The 23,240-nt window shown below is 42.7% G+C and overlaps 1 protein-coding gene across 13 annotated transcripts in view; it reads left to right on the forward strand.

Annotated features, from left to right (window-relative positions):
• The window catches only part of Dlgap1 (DLG associated protein 1), a 501,333-nt gene that overhangs the window by 283,830 nt on the left and 194,263 nt on the right, over nucleotides 1-23,240 (forward strand). For all 13 annotated transcript variants that reach the window (XM_055610168.1, XM_055610169.1, XM_055610170.1 and 10 more), the window contains one exon: nucleotides 13,262-13,476. In XM_055610168.1, the coding sequence (XP_055466143.1) occupies nucleotides 13,262-13,476 (215 nt within the window). The remainder of the gene's footprint in view (nucleotides 1-13,261; nucleotides 13,477-23,240) is intronic.

Consider the following 23,240-nt stretch of genomic DNA (forward strand, 5'->3'; position numbering starts at 1 on the left):
GCGGCCTGACTCTTCCACCCCTAATCTGCTCCTCTTGGGCTTCCTCATTCCAGCCAATAGTAATCCAGTCCTTGCAGTCAATCAGGCCACAAGTGTTGGGTCATCCAAAGTGTTCACACCTAATCATCATTAAGAACTCTCTCCTCTCCCCGCCACAGCCCCTGGCTCTTCACCAGATGGGTCATCTCCAATTCTACCCTTGTTTCCCTTTAGTCAATCCCAAGTAGAAAGCCTAAAGGAGTCTTTAAACTAGAATATGTCTGCCCCTATTCAAAGCCTCAGCCACGGCCTCTACAACAGCCTGATAAAATACTGACAAAAATAGCTACTAGGCAGACCATCTGTGCACATACCTGTTATAGACATGTTGCTTTCTAAAGGAAGCACGATGGAATAGAACAAGGTTCAGCTCCTCAAGAGAAAATGTCACCGTGTGATAATCTTTAAAGTGCAATTTTGTCTCACCTATGTACATGAAGGTACCAAAGTGTGACTCTCTCCTGTCTAGATATCAAGAACTGGATTTGTGTGGCTTCATGGTGTTTCGTTGGTAGAGAAGGAAAATTGCACCGTGGTCCACTTACATGCAGGGTACCTCTGGGTGCTGTGACTCTCCGCTGGAAAAGAGTAAAAGCACCAAGAGACGGACATAGCAATCAGTGAATGGTGAAGAAGTGCAAGAATGCACACCTTCATAAAAGCGTTACATTTCCCTCCATTCACTTGTCTGTAGATGTCAAAGGTTAACTCCATGACTGACGAGTATAATTAGTCATAGACTCGTTTGAGAAGCAGTATTTTGAAATTAATAAAAGTACTCTAAAGGGAAAATATGCTCTGAAATTTATTTCAAATTTTATGTTTAACTATTTAGTGAATGGGATGATTGACTGCTTTATGGGCTAAACTTGTACCATTTTAACAAGATTATCAGACTTTCCATTCTAAGAGGAAACATCTATATTCATAAGCATTTTAAAATAACTGTACTATTTGTTCATCCCGTGTTTCTCAGGCTTCCTGTTCCAAAGAAATAGAACCACAGCCTTACAAACCAGACAACTGACAGGCTGGCTGAGTGATTTGTGGGATTTTAGCAAACGGCACGGTTTGTTCTTGGTGAATGACATGTCCCTTTTGGGGTTCCTGCAGAACCCCCGCAGGAAGACCACTGACCCGGCTCCATCTCTGCTTCTCAACACCCAGCTGAGAATTCTAGCTCTCCTCAGAGAGTGGCATTTTGGAACTAGGACTTATACTTAAAAGGCACACACAGTGTGGTGGAGAGACAATAGTCCACCACTGACTAGCGGTGGTGGAAGAACACGATGCTCACCTTAGCCATTCTGAGCCAACGGCTGTGCCTTCATGGACCCAAAAGCAAACAGCTTAATGAAAACTACTAAGGGCTCCAAATCATCCTCTTATGTAGCTGGTGGAAATGAGTTTGTCTGCCACAGACAAACCTTGGGGTTGTTGATTTTGAACTCTTTTAAATTGTTTGGGGGGTTTTCTTTCCTTTCTTTTGCTACATCTTGAAGCTAGTTATAGCTCCTGGGTGAGGTGTGTTCTGTGTCTGCTACTTCAAGCTCTTTGGGTCTCCCAAGAACTTAATCTTCTGAATTGTCAGAGTTTTCAGGTTTTTTTTTAAAAAAAAAAAAAAACAAAGTATTTCAAACTATAACCTGAAAATTTAATTCTCGAGTCTCATGATTAATGAAAAATTGCTGAAGTGAAGGTCAGGATCTCATGGGGCTATAAAAAAATGAGATTGTAGAAATATGACTGACTGTCATATATGACATTTCATTTACATCACTTGATACCGTAAAGTCTCAACATTCTCATTTTTGCAATGGGACTGATAGTAACATAGAGTTAATAGTATATTAGAAAATGCCTGTATATTTGTGATTATAAAATGGCTATGTACAGGGCCTAGGGCTACCTGCTTCTCTAATGCATTACTCAATGAAAGAGAAAATACTTTTGCCCAGGATTCCAAACAAATGTCCCAAGAACCTTATGCACTGAACACACATACAGCTACACAGCAGTGCAGTGAAACAAAGAACAATGAACAAAGCAACATACAAACGGGCTTAGCATGAATTCCAAACCAATCTGAAAACACATGAGTCTCAAATAAAGGAGGACGTTTCCCCAAAACAAAAGCAGTGTAATGTGACCACTAAGCCAGCAGTGAGGTTTAGAGAGCAAACTCTCCCTGTGTCCTTTCTAGTCAAAGTACTAGGGTGGAACACTCATAAATATTCTTTTTCCAGGGCCTGGAGAGATGGCTCAGTGGTGAAAAACACTGGCTGCTATTCCAGAGGACCCAGGTTCAATTCCCACTCACAACTTATCTGTTACACTACAGGCACCCAGAAAACAAGTAGGTCAAAGACATACATGCAGACAAAACACCCAAATATATAAAGTAAAAATAAATAAATCCTTTAAAATTTTTATGTATATACACATATATAGATATATAGATATATTCACTTTTCTTCCTGCCCCTTTGTATAGCCAACTGGAACCCAGTGTCTCACCTACTATTTCCTGATGTGATGTCACAAAATCTCTGCCCACTAGTTCCCTTCTTGCGTCAGCTGACTCCTTCATAACACTTCCCAGCATTCCCAAAGGCAAGTGCTGATGTAAGAGCCTTTGAGTACTCCCACAAACACAAAGTTTCATCCACTAGGAAACAGGGCAGATTGGAACAAGCTCCAACAACGGGTAATTCAGCTGCACCAACTCAGTTTGACATGCTTTAAGTCTATTTTTTACTCTTTCCATTCATCCATCTCCAAGTCTCCTGATCCACTTAAAACTTGTGAATTCAGCTGAGCCAGAGCCTGTGTCTAATAAAATGCTTTGGACATGTTTACCCAGTACTTTTTATGGTGTGAGGTCCCCAAAAGACAAGTGTAAATGTTTGTGGGCAAAAATCATCTCACAGAGTCACTCAGTCAACATATCGTTGCTTACAAAGCTCTCTTCTGTCAAGAGGATTTCAAAACATTTAGCGGGAGCCTTGACAGGGTAGGTATAACGCCTGATTTACACAAGGTGGGTATTCATGCTTGTCCTTTAAGAGGTAACTGTAAGTCATCGGAACCAAATTCAGCTGCACTCCAGCCTTGGGCTTCCAAGGGAGTGGCAAAGGGTGGTTGCTAGGGAGACCAAATCCTATATGCATAAGGACAGTCATAGGGACATCCTAAGGATGTGCATGTCGTGTCATTGTAATTTTCCTATTCCTGCTCTCTTTTTCCTTCTGCCGCTTTTGCTATGAGAAGAGCAAGCTAAAAAGGCTACAGGGACACTTAAGCCAAGTCGTATTTGTCAAGGTGAAAGCTGTGTGGAGCAGAAAAGCAGTTCTCCCAGCTGCAAAGAAGATGCGGAGGAGCAGAGTGAGTAGGGAATCTGAGAGCCACTAAAAGTGCTTAGAAGGCCGGCACGCACGGCAGCCATCTCCGCGGGCAGCTGCCATCAGGAGCTTGATCTCCACAGCCAAGCCTTCCTGCCAGTGCCAAACCACTGCTGGGATGCTCAGAGGCCTCCAAAGTCACTGTTCCCGCTGTGGCTGTCCTGAAACCTTCCAATCCCCTTACCACACTCCTCACACACAGACAACTGGCCACTTTTGTCCAAGCCATAATGCAGAGAATTAACGGTAACAACAGCGATAGAGCTGACACAAACGCTATCTCACGTCCTACTTGAGTACTCACTCTTTTACCAATGCTAAAAAAAAAAAAATTAGTGACAAGATAATACTTATAATTATTTTAATAGTTGTATTTTTCACTTTTTAAGTGCAGTTAAATGGGAGCGTGCACTCCATTCTCGCTTTTCTTTTCCCCTTTTGTAGTTTATTTGTTCATCGCTCGATCATGATGGATTCATCAGAGGCTGCGTGATGCTGTTAAAAGCTTTGGTGTCAGACAGCAAACCCCTTGTTCATTATGATGACCTTGGAAAGTCATTTCACCTCTTTTGAGTCTCGGCTTTGCAAGGACAAAACAGAAATGGCGATGGCTGTCTTACAGGCTTGCTGGGTGGTGCTGCTCCCGGGCCTCCGAGATTATTCCATAATTGTTATATTTTTCTATAGACAGCAGATCCCCACCCCTTCTTTCATTAATACAGGCTCTTGTCCTGCAATTGACCTTTGATCATAAAGCTCACAAAGGCTCGTTCTGTTGCCTCCTCAGCCAAGGCCAAGCACCATTTACCTGATTGCTGTCATTGAAATATTCTCGTCAACAGTGCTAAGTGGTCACCTTGCACACACAAGCCTACTAATGGCACCATTTTATCCTACTTCTCCTTACTTGGTTGTCTGTATTCTATCTGCCCAGCCTCTCTGGCCCTGATGAAATATGCTCTGCCTTATGTGCCCACAACTATCACATCACACCTCCCATTAAGAGCACCAGCCTACCCCTGTGGATTTCAGGACATACACTCCACTTCAGCTGTCCGGGCTTTCTAAGTGTCTTCCTACCTTTTGTGGCTCTCAGATTTCCCCAAATCTCACACATTTTCATTACTCCAAACCTCACCATCCAACTCTCCATCCTGAGATGTTCCACTCTCAAGGATGTGCACATGGCTCCATCTCTCAGCCATTGGACCATCATGGGCACTCAATGTCTGACTTGTCCTACTTGCAGATGAGTCTTGGGACCAGCAGCCGGCTGAAGCAAAGCCTCAAGCTCTTATGCTTCGCCAGGGCCTCTTACAAACATGCCTTCCTCTGTCGGAAAGAGTAGCTTTTGTCATCTTTATTCCAAATAATGTAAACAGTGGTTTGTGTATTAACTTGTTTTTCTCGTAGGCTGATCTTAAAACCACATAAAGTTAGATTGTTTTTAATCTGAAATGTGTACTCTGTAGATTATCATAAAATAACAATTGTGTGCCAAAAAAATATTTATCAATAATAGAATAAAAATTACTCCCTGAAAAGTGGAACCTAGCTCAAGTATGGGACTCTACAACACTGGCTATTAACCTCTCCATACCCCAGTCTCTTTGACACAAATTATAATAAGAAGTATAAAAGATAACTCTTACTATCATCTAAATTAGCTATCAGAATCATAGATATTATATGAACATATAGGTGTGTTTTTTGCTGAAATATAACACAGGTGAGTGCTGAATACAAATGACTAAATATGAAAATTAAGGTCTGTTTTTACAGTTCCATTTCTTGTTCTTTTCATATATATTTCAAAGAGCTGTAAGTTGGTCCTTAGACCTTAGACCCATCTTTTTATATATTATATTATTATTACATTATTACATATTTATAACTTCTGAGATGCAGTGAATAATCTAGAGCAGCAGAGTTCATTTCTTACTAGTCTAAAAAGGTGTAAGGATGTCTGCACTGGCATCTTAGATTCAAAAAAATGAGGCATCTCAGCTGAGGAAGGTAAGGAGAGGTAAATGCAGGAACAACCATCTAGTCAAAGTGGCAAGTTTGTTAACTGGGCAGAAAAGGCTCAAAACATCCCTGAACTTTGAGATGACTAGAAGGAAGTAGTAACTTTGACTTAGAAACTTCCAGGGTTCCATTTGTGGAAGATCTTAAAGCACCCCTTTTACTGATTGCCCAGGACTGGTGCGATGCTCCTTTAACTTCATTCAGGGAAACCTAAGAATGAGGAATAAAAGTGTCAAAAGACAGTCCATTTCCAAAAGGCCTAGAAGATGGATAGATAGATGAATACTTTTTGATACCCATGGCCAATTTAGGAGTGTTATGTTCTTACCGTAGAAGAAATGCTTGTGTTTTGGCATGTAGCTGTTTACATAGTCCGTCACATGTCTGTGCTTGCACTAGAATATCTAACATACAGAAGTATATCATCTTAAAAGGTCTGACACCTTGCCCTCTCCAAGATATTTATGGATGGCTGTATTTAAAACACTTATAAGGCACTTAAGTTCATGAACTGGTTAGATAACTGTTATCATTCCCACTTTACAGATGAATAAAACTGAATGAGAGATGTGATTATACAAATAGTTACACAATAGTAAGTGAAAGCTATGTTGACAATTACATTTACACAGAAACTTCATGAAGTGTGCACTGTTCTGGGCCCTGGAAATAGTGAGACACTTGTACCTCTGTTATTCTGCCCTCTTTCACATTGATGACTAAGAGCAGTTGAGAGTCCCCTGACCAGATACCAGCCTGGACAACCCTTATATGTATGTATCAAGTACATATATGTATCAAGTCTTAGGGCAAATGTTCTTTTGAGAAATCTTAAAATAAGCCAGGCATGGAGGTGTACACCTGTAATCCCAGTACTCATGGAGGCATAGGCAGGCAGATCTCTGTGAGTTCGAAATCAGCCTGATCTACAAAGCAAGTCTAGGACAGCCAAGGCTATACAGAAACACTTGTACCTTTGTTATTTTCCTGTCTCAAAAGAAAGGAAGGAAGGAAGGAAGGAAGGAAGGAAGGAAGGAAGGAAGGAAGAAGAAAGGAAAGAAAGAGAAAGAAGAAAAGAAAAAAAAGATCTTAAAATATATGTATATATATGTCCCACTGTGGTTCTCCTACCCTAGAGTGTCTAAACCCAAAGAGACATTCTTGCAGAGTCACTGGGAACCAGGAAAGCCTGTCTGCCTGAACAGGAACAAGCCCAGGACAAACAGCTTAGGAATACTTCCTGCTGGGGAACTGTAGCTCGGAACCCGTGGTGTAGACAGTCTATTCTGACTTTATACCTCTAGTTAACATACTCAGCTATTTTTGAGTCTGCATTATCAAAGAATGAGAGTAGACAGGTCCCCCCCCCCCTACTGTGGACAATTTCTCACTACCACACAGTTTCGCCCTTATAACTCAAAGCCAGCCATAGGCAAGATATAATCACCAGCCATGGCTGTGTTTCCAATAAAAAAACACACAGGACTCCATATTTAGTCCCGAGCTATAGCTCACAAACCCCTAAGTAAACAGGCCAGATGTATAGATCCCACCAAAACAAACTAATTCTGGCCGCAATGGCTAAGGGGGGGCTTTGGGAAGGCTGAATTCATCTCTGGAGGAAAATGTGAGATGTGTTCATAAGATGGATGCAACTGGCCCTGCCCGCGGGCGTCTTCTGTGCTCAGTGCTCTCTGCCCAGGCCCACACTTTTCATGGCTAGGCTTTTGATTGCCCAGGCTTGTTCTTATGCTATAGACTTTATGCTGGCTGGACCCTGGTCTTTCTGAGGCTGGCTGCTATGGTTCTCAGATGTCACCCTTTCCAGACAAGGGAGAAACAAGTTAAGGCCGGCTCCCTCCGGCCACCCCATCCCCTCATCTCATCTGATTTCCCTACCAAGTCTATGTTCTCTTAGATTATCTTAGTCATTTGTCTCTCTGCTTGTCTGTTACGGCCTCTTCCAGCGGTCTGTGAGTTTGAATCGTGTGCTGCTGGCGGACAAACACTTAAAACCGCTTGCAGCAGGAACGGAATAAGAGCAGGGGGCAGGAAGGCATGGGAAATTACGGCATGCCCCATTAGGTGCTCGGCTCCCCACTGTTGATCCTGTTCTATGGCTGAATAGAGTTTGCCTCTGTTCAGGGCCTGAGATGTCCTTTTAGTGCAGAAGACATCCATGTCCTGTGCGGAGGTTGGCAATATCTGTTTGCCGTCACTGTTTGGTGGGTGATGAGACCATCAGCTTCTCAGTGATGGCATGCGGTCTCAGTTGCAGGCTCTCAACAGGAACCCCACATTTTGTCAGAACTCTCAGACAGGCATGGGGGCGGTCCCTGCAGCTACAGCACTGAAAGGAAAAGCTGACACAAGAGGATTGTGAGTTGGAGGACAGCCTGGGCTACACAGCAAGTTTCAGGCTGAACTAAATAATGAGACCCTGCCTCAAAATCATTTTTTTTAAAGGCGGCTCTTGATTAGAGTGTTGGTGCTTAAACACAAGCATTAAAAAGCGCATAATCTTTCCTTGCGGTCTATCACTATTATCAAACTTGACTGTGGGACACTGCCTTTGTGTGTCACTTCTTTAGGGTTTGTTGGGCCCAGCTCACTCCTAGGGATGGTTCAGACATGTAGATCCAGTGTTTGTCTCACTATCCACAATGCCTGGGCCCTTCCCCTTCTGCCCCGTTTTTAACATATCTTCCAGCCCCCGAGACTGCCATCGCCAGTAACAACATAGCTTTTCTCAGGCAGTGGGCAGGGTTAACCTTCTCTTTAGATTTCTCTAAATCTTTTTCTCTCCAGTTGGGGGTGGGGGGAGCAGTTAAGGAGCACTCAAGGCCTTTTGATGTAAGCTAAAGAAAGCAGAACAGCAGGTGAGCCAGCTAAGGGAGAGAACAATGGACAGAGGGAGCCACAAGAGCGCTCCTACCATCCCCGTAACCTGTAGTCTGAAGGCTGATTGCAGCGCTAGGCTGTGCTCAGAGAGGCCAATTAGGACACAGTGCGAGGCAATCTGAAAGCCTGTGTAAGCCACTCACATGTCAGTCAGCACAGGGCAGGGTGCTCCGTGGTATTAGAGGCTTATCACCAAAATCTAAAACTCTAGCTACCCCTACCCAGAGGCAACTTCTAGAAAAGTAAACGAAGAAACAAACTCACATCGGCCTGGGAGTCTGCAGATGTGCGCAGGTCCGTGCCTTCTCAGGAGAGACGGGGTGACGGAAATTAAGCTAGGAGTGAAAAGGGGAAATCCAGGAAGCACAGCAGCCTTTAACTAGGTCACAGTAGTAGCTGCTACCTCATACCGTCCTTTCTTTCTGAACAAAGGAGGGTCACTCTGGTCAGAAAGGGTCCTTTGGTCAAATGGTCACTGCACCCTCTGAACCCTACAAAACAGTATGCTTCCTTCCGGAACTGTAAACCTCCGAGATGGCCATCTTTTGCTTTGAAGTGTTAACACACACACACACACACACACACACACACACACACACACACACTCACACTCGATTATAGCAATTTTGCTGGTCATAATAGTTTAGCAATGGTATTTTTCTTGTCCGGATTCTACATTTTATACATCTACATTTTTTAGAACTAACCTCTTTGTTATTTTCTATGGAATCTTGCTGTATGCTACCCTAGGGTAGATGGATAATACATTAATATTTATGCTCCAGTCAAGGGAAGTCAAATCGGTACAGTTCTTTCACCACTATCATTTGAAAAGGATGATTAATTGAAAGGCATACAGATTAAACACTGTGCAGCCTGTTCCCCTAGCAACAATCACAGACTATTTTTCCTGAAACCCAGGTATTCTGCCTTGAGCTAAGTTTGCAGAGCACCTGAACAGAAATTGGCGTATCAGCTAATCAGTGCGTCATTCATCTCTAACACATTCCAGAGAGCAACTCTGGTGAGCTTCACATCAGTGTTGAGAAATGGCAAGTGACGGGTCATCGGTGACCATGGCTTGTTGTAAACTTTTAGGATGCCATTGCAAAGCTGATGAGGAGGCTCTGAGCAGGATTGTACCTATGCAGTGAGTCACTTTCCAACTGAAGGAAAACAAGGCTGTTCTCATCATTTGTAATTCTCTGAGAAATCCTTGTTGCTGTGGTGATCCCGAGGCCTTTCAGCTTAGAAAAAATGGAAAGTCTGCATTGCTACTAGCATGGCTCATAAATGACAAATATATTGTAGGTGGTGGACTATGATGGTGTCAGGGACCTAACTGGACAATTCGACAGGAGCAACAAAGCACGGCCCAGAAAGAAAATGTCCATCAGATACTGGCCCCTGGAAAGGCCCAGAGCTGCGTATTGATAACGCTGCTGTCCCAGCTGTAACATAGGCTAGTCCGGCCTGAGTTCCCTCCATTGTAAAAGGAGGCGAGAACAACATTGCCTCTTAGCTGGGTGGACAGAGCATGTGTCAGACAGCATCTGTACACCTTGGGCTCAGCATCCGGATGTGGAAGTTGTCATGGGAAGACTCTGCTGCCGCAAGTACCACACGCTCTGCTCAGAGCAAAGATCACAGAAATACTAGTGTCATCTATGACACTAGTATTTACCGCGAAGCTTCCTCCATGCCGCCTGTCTTTTAGAGTATCAGAGAGTGCTATTCAGGCTGCCTGGGGAGAAAAGCTGTCAGTGAGGCTACCCAGCTGTGAACGTAATGACCAGCCTCGCAAGATAAGTCCATTGGTACAATAGTGGCATGCAAATCATAGAGGTAACCAACAGCTTTCGCCTTGGAATTTAAGCCTGCTCCAAAGAAAGGAACTCATGCTTTGTATTGTAAATGGCCAAAGAACTCATGGTTGAGGAGTTCATAGGCCCTAGGAGTGAACCTATTACCCTTATTTTGCTTAGTGTACATAGTATCAAGCTGTCTTCCAAAAGGTTATGGCATTTTTCCTTTCATTGAAAACGGATTCTTTTCTCACACAATATACTCTGATTCCGGTTTCTCTTCCCACTATTGCTCCCAGTTCTATCCCACATCCTCTCTCATCAGGAATTATTCCCTCTCTGTCTCTCACTTAAAAAGAACATGCTTCTAAGATATGGCCCAAAAATGTAAAGAAATCAGAGACCCACTCATTCACACATTCAGGAGTCCCATAAAAATACGAAACTGAAAGCCATATATATTTTCAGAGAACCTGATACAGACCCGTGCAGGCCCTGTGCGGGCTGTTTGAGTCTCAGTGAGCTCACACAAGCTTTGCCCAGTTGATTTAGAAAGCCCTATCCTCCTAGTGTCTTTCATCCCCTCTGGCGCTTGTACTCTTCCTGCCTCCCCTTCTACAGGATTCAACTCTCAGCCTTCATTATGGAAACTGCTTTTTCCACTAGATGGCAGTTAATGCAGAGATTCACAAATGGTCAAAGTGTAGCGAATAAGTGACTGTAGAGCCCTCAGCCTTGAAGTTAACAGTGTCTTCTGGACGTGGAAGGCTGTCGCACTCATGGCTCAGGGCAGCTCTGGATGCCGACACAGGATCAAGCCCATCAACATTCTGTCATGGACAAGGGAGAGGCACACAGGGCCCCACCCCTGGAAGGGGCTATTAGCAGTGGGTGGCGTTTTTTATTACACAGAGAAGTACATGATTTAAGAAGGAAAGAACAGTGGGTAGTGTTTAGGACCCATGTCTAATATATACACGAGATTAATCAGAGCCAATTTTCTTAACACTTTTAAGTTTCAAATTCACAGACTATTTCTCATTTAAAAAAAAAAAAACTCACTGTGTTCTGATTTTTTTTAAAGCTCAACTAGAGCACTCTTTTATGTTTCACAGTTTTTTACCAGCTGCAGTGTGTATGCTTTTTTTTTTAATTTTTTAGTACAATATATTTTGATCAGGTTTCTCCTCCCCCAGATCCTCCCTACCCACTCAACTATAGCGCTCTCTCTCTTTCAAACAACAACATATAATAAGGAATATTAAAACAAGCAAACAACAAAAATAAGACAAAAATTGCCAAAACAAATGGAATAGAAATCTCATGGAGTTTGTTTTGTGTTGACCAGCTACTCCTGGACTGTAGCAAGCAGGGCATCTTGAATCCCAGGGATCCCCTCGTGTCCTTTGTCCAGTGACTTCAGCTCTCTGAGCTCCAGTTTTTCAATGGAAAATTGCAGAAAGAAAATAAAAGCACAAAGACGCACTGGGAAAATAAGTTACTGTGAGCAAGTTGTTTAGCCTCATGGAGTGTGGCTGCAATGCTTTCCAGACACAGGAAATTCTCAGCATAGAAATTTTTAATCCCAGCATGCAAGGGCCGATGTTTTATCACTGAGTGTGGTGGCGCACACCTCTGATCCCAGAACAGAGGAGGCTAAGGCAAGTAGAATGAGAGTTCCAAGCCATCTTGGGCCACAGTGAGCTACTGGCTTGCCCATGAGACCCTAACACACCAATATGCATGCATGCATAAATACATACATATATGTGTATACATGCATATATGTGTGTGTATATATATATATGCATATATATACGTACATATATATTCATTTTCTCTTCTCACTGTAAACCTGACCATTAAGGGAGACCCTCTAAGACTGTTCATCCCATTTTCATTACTGAAGGGCCGTGCTTTTAGTGTCTCTTTATAGCGGGATATTCCATATGGGGTAGCACCTTCAACCTGTAAGCATGTTAATTTAGAGGTGTTCCCGTGTTTATGTATCTACACCTGCCTGTTATATTCATGTCATCAGTAAGAACAGCCTCACACTGGTCTGTCTCTTTTGATTAAACTCTGTACAGGGCACCATGCTTTGCAAGCTCTTTTCACTTCTTGAAGGTTAAAGCCAGTGATTGTTATGTGTTTCTTTCACCAATGGAAGAAGAATGACGCTAAGTAGGAATTGGGTTGAGTCCATGCTGTAGTAGAAAAAGGAACTGAAATAGTCATAATTTAATAAATGTAAAACAGAATATGTAATGCCCTGCGCAGCTTAGCAGAAATGGCTGTGGAAAACATAAGAAAGCGCACTGACAGAATCCTCCGGTGTGGACTCCATAGGGAGGAATGTAGAATGATCCAGCAGAACTGAAGGGGAAAAAAAATGGCTGGTAGCTATCCCAAGTTGTAGGGCAAGCAGGATGCCAAACAGGGAGATGCCGACAGCAAGTGTGCTCTGGGTGGTGTGTGTGCATGCTGGAGAGGCCAGCAGACACAAAACCTGAGAGAAAGGCAATTGGCTGTCGTGAAAACATCCCTGGAAAACCTCCCAAAATGTGTTCTAAGCAGTGACACCAAGGCCAGATATAAATTAACAAGAGCTCAGGAAGAATGGGTGGGTGGACAGTAAATGCAGCTAGAACAGAGCAGTGGTCCGGAAGAAAACAAAGCAGATGGGGGATGGCACAGATGAAGTCAGAGAAACCAGGATGAGGCAGGGAACATCCCTGACTCCGGGTGGTGATGGACAAAGGTCAGTTTGAGTCAAATGGCTCTTTCTCACAGTCTTCCACCTCAACTGTTAAAGGTGTAAGAAAGATGAGAAGTATTAAGTTCCCGGAACCAGTGGTTCCCATTTTTCCAGATGTTCGGTGCTTGTCTAAGATTGCAACCAAGATCTGCATGTGTTAAAATTAATTTTCAAAATGGTTACAGTAAGACTTAAATATAAAAACTAATGTCTAAGGGTTAGATAATTAATCTCTGTTGTCTAATAAAGAGTCATTTTAAAAAAGACAAGGAAAACATTTTAAAGTTCAATTTTAATTGAAAGTAACCTTTCTGTCTTATACCTGACTAGGTTCCCCAAGATGAATGGACAGGGTACACGCCTCGTGGGAAGGACGATGAGATTCCATGCCGGAGGATGCGAAGCGGCAGCTACATCAAGGCCATGGGGGATGAGGACAGCGGGGACTCAGACACGAGTCCCAAGCCATCTCCCAAAATGGCTGCCAGAAGAGAAAGCTATCTCAAGGCTACACAACCATCCCTCACAGAGCTCACCACACTCAAGTAAGCTATACTACCTCTGTGCTTTCCTGGCGTTTGCACCTAGGCATTGACTGATAGAGTGAAGCAAAAAACATACTTCAGATACAGTGGTATAATGACTGAGTGTCCTGAGGATTTTCACATTGAATTTGACTGGTAGATACCAATGTCATCAAAGGGCAGGTGGACGCTTAGCTCCGAAAAGCAATCAGAATGACTTTTGAAACCACACACACACACACAATTTCTGGTCAGTAAAAACGGTCTGCATATATATATATGGAACAGTTTTTAAGCTACTAAATATAGAAGTAAACTCTCTTCCTTAAGAGATGTGGATTCTCAAAGAATTGATGTAATGTGATGGCAATGGTTATATTGGAGAAGTTTATAGGAAGTGGTTATGCTGGGAATAGTAGTACATGACAGTTCTTGATATGCATGTTTGAATCTGAAATTACAGGTTATAAGACCTTAAAAGTGGTTCTTGTTTGTTTTAAAAAATGTGAGAAAAACAACTTTGCTAAAGGAAACAACTAAAGCTGACTTTTTTTTTTTTTTGAGACAAGGTCTCACTCTGTTACCCTGGCTAGCCTGATGCTCACTGTGTTGGCCAGGCTGGCCTTGAGATCTGCCTGCCTCTGCCTTCTGGGGCTAGGATTAAAGGCCTTTCTACCATACTCGGCTCAGACAATGATGATTTCAAACAGGCCTGTTGTATTTTATATTATTTATAGAGAGTAAATCAGAGCCTTGAAATATAGATCCATTTGGGCCGGAAAGATATATTGTAGGTAATTAGTGTTTTCAAAGTGTTCTCTTTATAAGATGCATGTGACATACTATTTATGCACTTGAATTGGGTTACAGAGTGAAATATTAAGAGACAAATAAGACAGAAAAGGACAAAGCAGTTAAGTTAAAAATACAAATCAGATTGTTGATCAAGAACATTGAAGAGCAGATGACTGATATAACAAGAATCATTTAAATAGTGAAGGACATAAAGAACTGGACAGGAAAATCTACTCTTGGTTCCTATCCAAGGAACCATATGGTGTCGCTCTGAAATCTTTTTAATTGAAAATTAACATTGATATATTAGTTAACTAACCCACAAAGAGAAGCTCTTCTTTCTCACCTTTCCATCCCCATGTTCTTTCACTTTACTTTTGTGTGTTAATCTTAGGGCTATCGTCACAAACTTAGCACAAACAACAAATTTACAACTTCCTAGCACAAGAAGGTGCAAGTGTCGGGCTGTGTGCCTGCCAAAACCTGCAGAGGTCAATCGTTCCTTGCTTCTCCCTGAATTCCGGTTAAAGGCAACAGCTCATCACCATCATATCATCAGGGGCCTCCTACACTAGCTTTATGTTAACTCGATTAAATCTATAAGACCCTCTTCTTGCTGTAAGCATTCACAAATACTGGCAGTGTATCTATTTGGGGGATATGATTCAACCTCTCACATGACTCAGCTGGGGAAATTTAAAAGGAGAAACAAATCTCTGTTGAATTTTGACAAGACTGAAAGATGCTCAAAAAATCAAATAGTGAACTGGTATTATAAAAAAAAACGATAGTAAGCCAACGTGTTGTACAGTGAGGGCAGCCTGAGACCCTGGCAATATACGTCATGTATTTAATTACATATTAAATATATGATATGTATATGTATTATATATAATTTGTAGGCCTTAAAATATCTCTCTGCAAGAGATAATTATTGTCACAGCCATGGTGTCAAAAGAGACAAGTGAAAGCATGCAGAGGGCAGGAAGTCCCATTAGCCTTTCAAGCTCTTGGGCTAATCTGAAGGGAAGAGATAAGGATGAGCAGCCTCCAGCATTCTCCCCCATCCACAGCACCCTATTAGGTCATCACCAGGACAAGCGGGACACATCAGCTGAGTGACACGTTGTGTCTTAGGTGATGGGATACAGTGATTGCCATTGTTCACAGCAATACGCAGATACGAAGCAAAGAGTCAAGAGAAGGGCTGTGAGGATAATGAAAAAAGCTTTGGAAAGGCTGGGAACAGACAGATGCTGAACTGGGGACATTCTGCTGAAAGCTCTTCCCAGAAACACATCCCTTGAAACTAATTCTCCTTTGCCTTCTACATAACACTTCTTCACTAACTTTCTGGGCCATATCTAGATAGCCACACTCATTTGTACTCTAGAAGGTTGAAGGGCAGAAAGAAGCAGACAGATAGTGACTGCTGTCAGGTGCACAACTTGGCGACATCGTGACATGCCGTCATCTATAAAGTCCATGTCTGAGAACCATGTAGCTGAGTCACACAAATAATAATGACAATAACGCCTTAGATAGATACGTGTATGCTTTGTGTGGGAGCCACACTCATCTGAGGTATGTGTGGTCCGTGGGGCCCCAGGGAGGTTACTCCTGGAGGCAAATGGTCTACTTCAGTGAGGTGCTCAAATTGAATGTGAGTCAGGGCTCTTTCTATTCTCCAAACTAATGAAAACTCAAAATGAAAACCAGTTTACTCACAAATTTAAAAACATGTCTGTGTTACTCAGGACAGAATTTCAACAGGCCATCTGTGCATCTACTCCTATTCCTTAGCATGCCGGAGAATGCCTGAGTACTATGTCGCCATGCCTTTCTTCTCTGTATAACCACGGCCTTCCCCAGTATTCCCAGGTCTGTTTATCAGCATGTGTTTCTTCCTGTCCTGTTCTGTGAGTGCCATGCATTGCCCCAGGCTATGTATCATGTTTCCACCATACTTAGTCACATGTAATCATTGACTAATGACTAAAGTAACCATGTTGAAGAAGAGAATCTCGAAAGTGTCATGACTTGGAATCAATCCTGTCTTAGTCCTTGATGATGTTTTGACTGGAGCCATTATTTTTCTAGAAGTTTGAAGCTTTCAGTCCCTTGTTGAAAAAAAAGATCCCCAGATCCTGGAATTCTGATTCCCCCAAAAAAAGAAAACTATATTTATGTTCCTACTTCTTTGACATTTAACTCAATTTTTTTTCTCCTTCCTCCTCAACAATTCACAGCTTTAGGGATGAATCATAGCCATGAACCAAGATAACTAAAATTAGTCAAGTGGGACGGGTACAACATTTTGTTTGAGGCTTTCCACTCCCCTCCTATCTCAGAGACGGAGAAAGTACTCCTACACTTTCTCCCATTGTTTTTCTTCTTGTTTTCCAAAAGCATCTTGAAAGTTTGTTTTATGCGTCAGCTACTTAATGTTAGTGATTGAGTCTTCAGCACACAAAGCCTAAGGGCAGGTGAACATTTTGAAATCATCAGAGACTTGGCAAATGAAGTCCATCTTAGGGCTTTGAGAGCTTCTTATAACTCCCGTCTGAAAGCCACTGCCTTCCCCTGCTCCTCTTCCTCTCCACCCTGCTGATCCTTGACCTCATCACTAGCTTCTCCTTCTCCTGTAATCACCTAACAATGCATCTGAAATGGCATAGTCCCTAGAAAACTATTATAATGTTTTCCAAAGAAGCTTCTGAATATTTAATAATTAATTTTCAGGCAACTAAGGGAGAGCTTTGGGAGAAAAAGCATCTTCAAAACACTTTCCCACAGTTTAGCTCTGAAAAAGAACATAGGTCTTTTATTTGGATTCTTTATGATTTTGTTTGTTTTCGGAGCTAGACTACAAACTGCCATGATGGTTGCTTAAAATCATGCCCAAAGTAGTCTTGAATTTATTTCACTCAAATATACTATAGAAGGACTGTTCTAAAATGGTCCTAAGTGAGCTGCAATTTAAAACATTCTAAAGTTGGGTTGGGTGCAGTGGTACATGCCTTTAATCCCAGTAGTCAGGGGGCAGAGGCAAGTAGATCTCTGTGAGTTCAAGGCCAGCCTGGTCTATGTAGTAAGTTTCAGGCCAGCCAAGACTACATCATGAAATCCTGTCTCAAGAATAATAATAATAATAATAATAATAATAATAATAATAATAATAATAATATGAAATATTCTAAAGTTAAGTTCAAGTACCCAGCAATCCAAAGCAAATGCTTTAAAGTTTTTTCATATTTTTTTTAATCCCCTCATCCAAGCATTAGGTGGAAAAAAAAATCCCCTGTGGGAGAAATAGCTTTTAAAGCCTCTAAGAAAGGCTCCAAGACTTAATAATGGGACCAGTCAGAGCTCTTAACAGCTTAAATAAAGTATCTAACCAGATACCTCGAGGGGTTATATTTCAGGTGGTTAATCCTCGTCTTCATTCATTTCCCAATGCCTCGCCTTTTAAAACATAAATTAATTACTTTTCTCAGGTGACAAAAAGCAACTCGAGGGAGGAAGCTTGTTTTAGCTCACAGTCTCAGAGGGCACGGTCCATCCTAGCAGCTGGAACTTCTTCCATCTGGATAGTCCATAAAGCACAGAGTTGTTGAAGTTTGTGCTTAGCTGGCTCTGTCTCCCGTTTTTTGTTGTGAATGAGAGTCGGCTTTTGTGAGAGGGCACGACCCTCCATGTGGGTGGGTCTCCCTTCCCCACTCAACCTCACTGACATCATCTTTACAGATACTTCCATGGGTGTGGCTCCAAGGTGATTCCAAGCCCAGTCACGATGACGATGAAGGCGAAACACCCAATCGGCTAATGGCCCAACATCTGCCTATAAGTCTCAGACGTGCAGCATGAATGGGATGTCCTAAGCTGACACCTGACGCTCCACGCTCCACGCCTAGGCTGTGGAAGCCAGCATTAGCAGATCCCAGAATAATAGATGAACATTAGCTTCCCTCATCCTGCACTCACTGACCCCTTTTGTTTGTGGCTGCCATTGCTCATCTACATGATGGGTCTCTAAGGAACTTCTTGACACTGATTGGAAAAAAAAAAATGTAAGGATGAAGCATTAAAAAAACCTGATTACTCACAGTTTAAAGACGAGAGGAAGCAGGACGGACAAATGAAATGCTTTCAGGGTGCCACCAGGGTATTCAACTTTAAAATTACGGTCTGCATCAAGAACATAAAAAAACTTGTCTTTGTATAATTTCTTCTTTCTTTCTAGACGCACTGTGTCCCTGATTTTTTCCTCATGCTCCACATGCCCCTCCTACCCACCGACTGTTCTTCATGTTGTTTCTCTTCCCAGAAAAGGAAGAGGGCGGAAGATATGGGAGCACTGCTATTTTTTTTTTTACCAAATATATGAGCCATATTTAAGACCATAGCAATATGCATCATCCATCTCTGTCTTAAGAACATGGAATGCCTCTGCTCTTTTGTTGTGTGTTTTCCCCCAAATCCTTTCCCATTCCTCTCCTACCTTTCCCAGAGTGTGATCGTAACATAAACTAGCAAGCACCCCGTACAATGTAGGGAGGACAGATAGACACTAAAACATTGTGAATTTATATCCCCAGCAACAATAGTACCTTCTCTTACAGTCCCCAGTTTTTCCAGCTCCCTTCTCGCTCTCCAAAATAATAGGTTGAAAGTGTTAAAGCAGGAGCATCATTCCTTCTCACAGATAAGTTATCACTGCTTGTAGGCAGAGACCTTTAAAACCCCTTCGGGAAGGAGCCTGACTGAAGAGAGGAAACAACTGTCGTGTGCCTACTGCATCAGTCCCTGATCGCCAGGCCAAGCATCAAAACCTGGTCCTTCCCTGAAGGGGAATGCCCACCTGCAGATGCTATTAGTCTGTTGAATGCTATGGCCTGTACTCTATCCGACATCCTACTATGTGGTTACTCTGTTAAAAGTCCATCTCAGCCTTCTAAGATGCATAGATTGAGCTGTCATACATGACCTTGGTCAGAGAGGAGAAATAGGTGTGGTGTTTAATGGGTGAAAAGAAGTCTGGAGTCTTTACAGAGAGCTTGAATACATAGATTAAAACACAGAAATATATTTACCTCTTCTTAAAGGTTTTTTTTAAATGTTTTTAATTATATGTGTACATGTTGGGGAAGGTATATGCACATGAGTGCAAATGCCAGCAGAGACCAGAAGAGGGCGTCAGATCTCCTGGCTCTGCAGTTATGGGTGGTTATGAGATTCCCTGATGTGGGTGCTGGGAACAGAGCTCAGGTCCTCTGGAAGAGCAGCAAGAATTCTTAACCACCAAGCACCTCCCCAGCCCAGATACGTACATTTTCACAAAGTTCTCAGGACACAACTGAGTGCAAGAGTTTTACACACATGCTTTCACGTTAGTCACCACCACTCTTTATGTCTAATTTAGATACTTTTACAGACAAGGGATCTAAGTTTTGTTGAGACTAAATAATGTGTCCAACATTAACTCTGGAGTATAATAAGAGTTAAGACTTGGGCCTTTGTGCTGAGTGAAGAAAACATAGAGTTGGGTAGAAAACTTGCTAAAATCACAGTGAACTGGTTTTTAAAGGAGAGGAAAGTAAAGTCAAGTAACCTTAAAAAGCCCAGGAAAAGGAGACAAACACATCAGATAGTAATGTTGAAGACTGGATTCAAGGTGGTGTCAGAAGCTTGGTGAGGTAAATTCTGACCCAGAAGTATAAGCAGAAGACGTGCACCTATGACAAGAAGGAATTTGAGAATGTTCTGCCTCGGGCTTCTAGGATGGAAAGAGAAAGAACCAAACAGCCAAAGGACCAGAGGGCAGGAGGTGTTAACTGACAGAAGACAGGAGCAGAAGAGGTGGCCTCCTGGGGCCTGCCTTCAGCATTATGGGGACAAGTACCCGACCTTCCAGTGCATGCCAGAGACATCTTCAAATGGCTGCAGACTGGCATTGCATCTCCGACAGACTGCACTGAGCTGTGTAAACAGAACCAGGACAGCAGAGAGATGTGAGCAAGAAAGGAACTCAGAGTAAGGTTCTCAGTGAAAGCACTCTGTTCCCCCAGGTATAGCTGGTCAAGGATGCTGCCCACTCTCCTGTGAGGAAGACTGCTACTTGCAAAGGGTCTTAAAGTCTCCATGCCTTGCCTATCTGCTGGCTGGCATCCATCAATGCAAAACCTATACCCTCTGTTGGAGTACAGTGTACCCATGTAAAGAAAATACTCTATTTCCAATCACGCTATGTCCATATACTCCACTCATTGACCCACGCATTACACATATATCCAGGACCTTTAATGTTTAAATCATTTATACTTTTGTTTCAAAACATGCACTAAATATGTTAATAAAACCTGATATTCCAGATCACAACACACACACACACACACACACACACACACACACACGAGTCCAGAAGATCAGCACAACAAAGTGTACTCAGCTTGAAATTCAGAGGCTAGAGGTATCAGTATTCACATGTGCCTTACTGCGTTTTCTGTTGCTATAACTGGACACCACAGGCTAGTGAATTATTAAATTTGGAAGTTTTTAAAACATAAAATTAGAAGTTATTTGGCTTACTACTACGTAAAAATGGGAAATCCAGCTACACAGTACAGCATCTAGTTTAGATCAGAACATGATGGGGCCATCACAGGGAGAGGTATGGCAGGGGCACCATGGAGAAGGACAAGGCATGCTATCCTCATCTGATAAAGCCACTAGCACCACCAGGAAGGCCCCACCCTCAGGACCTCATCTCATCCTTGCTATGAGATATCATTAACACATAACTTTGGAAGCTGATGCCAACTCATGAATATAGCTTGTCAGGAAAAGAAGAGATCAGATCATAACGATGGTTTGGTTTGAAATTTCTCTGGCATAGGAAAGGGAATTTGGGTATCCAGGGAGGGAAGTTCGTTTTTGTCTTTTTGTGCTACTGTATGAGGATAGTTGCAATTTTTCTAGTTTTGCTTTTCTCTTCTATCCTCCGAGAAACCTCTGTCCTCCTCCTCAAGCAGTGGTTATCAAGCTGTGGGTCAAAACCACTTTGGAGGTCGAATTAACCTTTCACAGAGGTCACACATTAGATATCCTGAGTATTAGATTTACATGATGATTCACAACAGTAGTAGCAAAATTAGTTATCAGGTGGTGACAAAAATAATTTTGTGGTTGGGGCTCACCACAACATGAACTGTATCAAAGGGTGGCAGCCTTAGGAAGGTTGAGAACCACTAGAAGGTAAGACATCGCTCAAGACCAAAAGCTTCTTCAACAGGAAGTCCAGCCAGTCATATGCAAAGCAGCCTCTAGCCCTTGTTAGAAGAAAGTCTATACAGATGTGTCTTAACAGAGGATGCCTATGGCAGAGGAAGACCATCCAAATCCCCATGTAGGAAACAGGAGAAAATCAGCTCCACAGCCCAGAGGTCAGGTTGCCTACAAGAAAGAACAATCAAGTCAACTGTTAGAGAAATCTCCTGAGCAACCATGTAAACACCCTATGTTATGCTTCCCTGAGAGCTTTTGCTAATTTTCCTTGGAGTCTCAAATGTGATAAAACGTCTATGAGTCTAAGAGTCTTCCAGCCTGAGGAGCCTAAGATGTCAGCACGGGGCCAGTCAACACTGTCTCCGTACAGTGAGCACGAATCCTGCATTTCCAAACTGAGCTTGTGAGAAGACGACATTTCAGTTCCCTAAATATACCCATCTCTTCTTAGCTCTCTTCTTTCTCTTGGTGGAATTGCCACTGTTCAAAATACAGCGACAAAGCATTGTGGGTTTCGAGTCTAGCATCTTTGAGCTCTATGGCTTCACTATTTTTCACTTGAATGATTCCAATGAACCAATTTGTCTTGCTGCTGGGAGCTTCTCTCTCTTCCAGCTCTTCCCAGGGCCTTTTTATGAGGCTGCTGAAATCTCAGAATCTCATTTCGCCTATGTACAGAGTCCTCAGTAGAGCATTCCAAAGCACCACTGTCCTCCCCCAAAGCACCACTGTCCTCCCCCAAAGCACCACTGTCCTCCCCCCTCCACGCTCTCACCTTGTACCCCTCCGCGCCGTCTCCAGGTCTCAGTCATGGGGAGAGCTAGATTATTCTCGATTCTGCACTTTACCTAGGCTTTAGAGCTGTGCTAATCAAGATAGACTAGACTGAGGTGGGTCTGTTGGAACCGGAGACTTTCAACAGCTGCAAGTAAACACACTTGCACACCACTGCGTGTTCACCTGGGATCGTTAGGAAACTCTGCTCGCCGTGGTTACCCTGTACCAAGTGTGGATACTCCACATCGGAAACTCTCTTCAGCTCTCTAAAGCTCTCCAAAGAAGAGCGAGAGCACAAGACCATAAAGCTTGCAATTGGGAGTGAAGCAGGCCACCTCCCTTCCCATTCCATCGACCAAAGCTGACTTCAAAGAGCCAGGCAACCTGACCTGTGCCAGGACAAGACTTCAAACACTGTCAACAACTCTAAAAACCACCAAGGTCTGTCATTTTGGACACTAAATATTTAACCTATTCTGTCCTGAAAGAAAAATAGCTTCATACTCACCACCAGAGGGGGTGGGGGAGTCTAGAATCTCCATTCTTTCCTGGAAGAATATCTACATTAAACTCTATATCCTGTGGCAGATATGTGGTGGTGTGTACTAAAGAAAATGAGGCGTGGTCCAGATGGGTATTTGTGACATATACACCCAAAGGGGCAAATGATCTGCCTCCCATATATCTGATACAATTGTAAAGTAATAGAAAAAAAGACCCTAATCAACACTTTCATTAGGAAGGAAGAAGACAGGATCGTAGTAGGCATGGGCCCACTGCAGTCCTACTGCATTGCTGGGTCTTTTCCTTGGGGAGGGTAATGTTTCTTGATGATGCTACAAATCCACTCCCTGGGAACAACTTCCTGTCTAGTGTCCTCCCTGTCTTTGAACCTCTTCTTTGGAAGGACATTTCTGTTATCCTCCTTG

The sequence above is a fragment of the Psammomys obesus genome, unplaced genomic scaffold, assembly GCF_907164565.1.
Source record: "Psammomys obesus unplaced genomic scaffold, mPsaObe1.curated_primary_1811, whole genome shotgun sequence".
In the NCBI taxonomy this organism is placed as follows: Eukaryota; Metazoa; Chordata; class Mammalia; order Rodentia; family Muridae; genus Psammomys; species Psammomys obesus.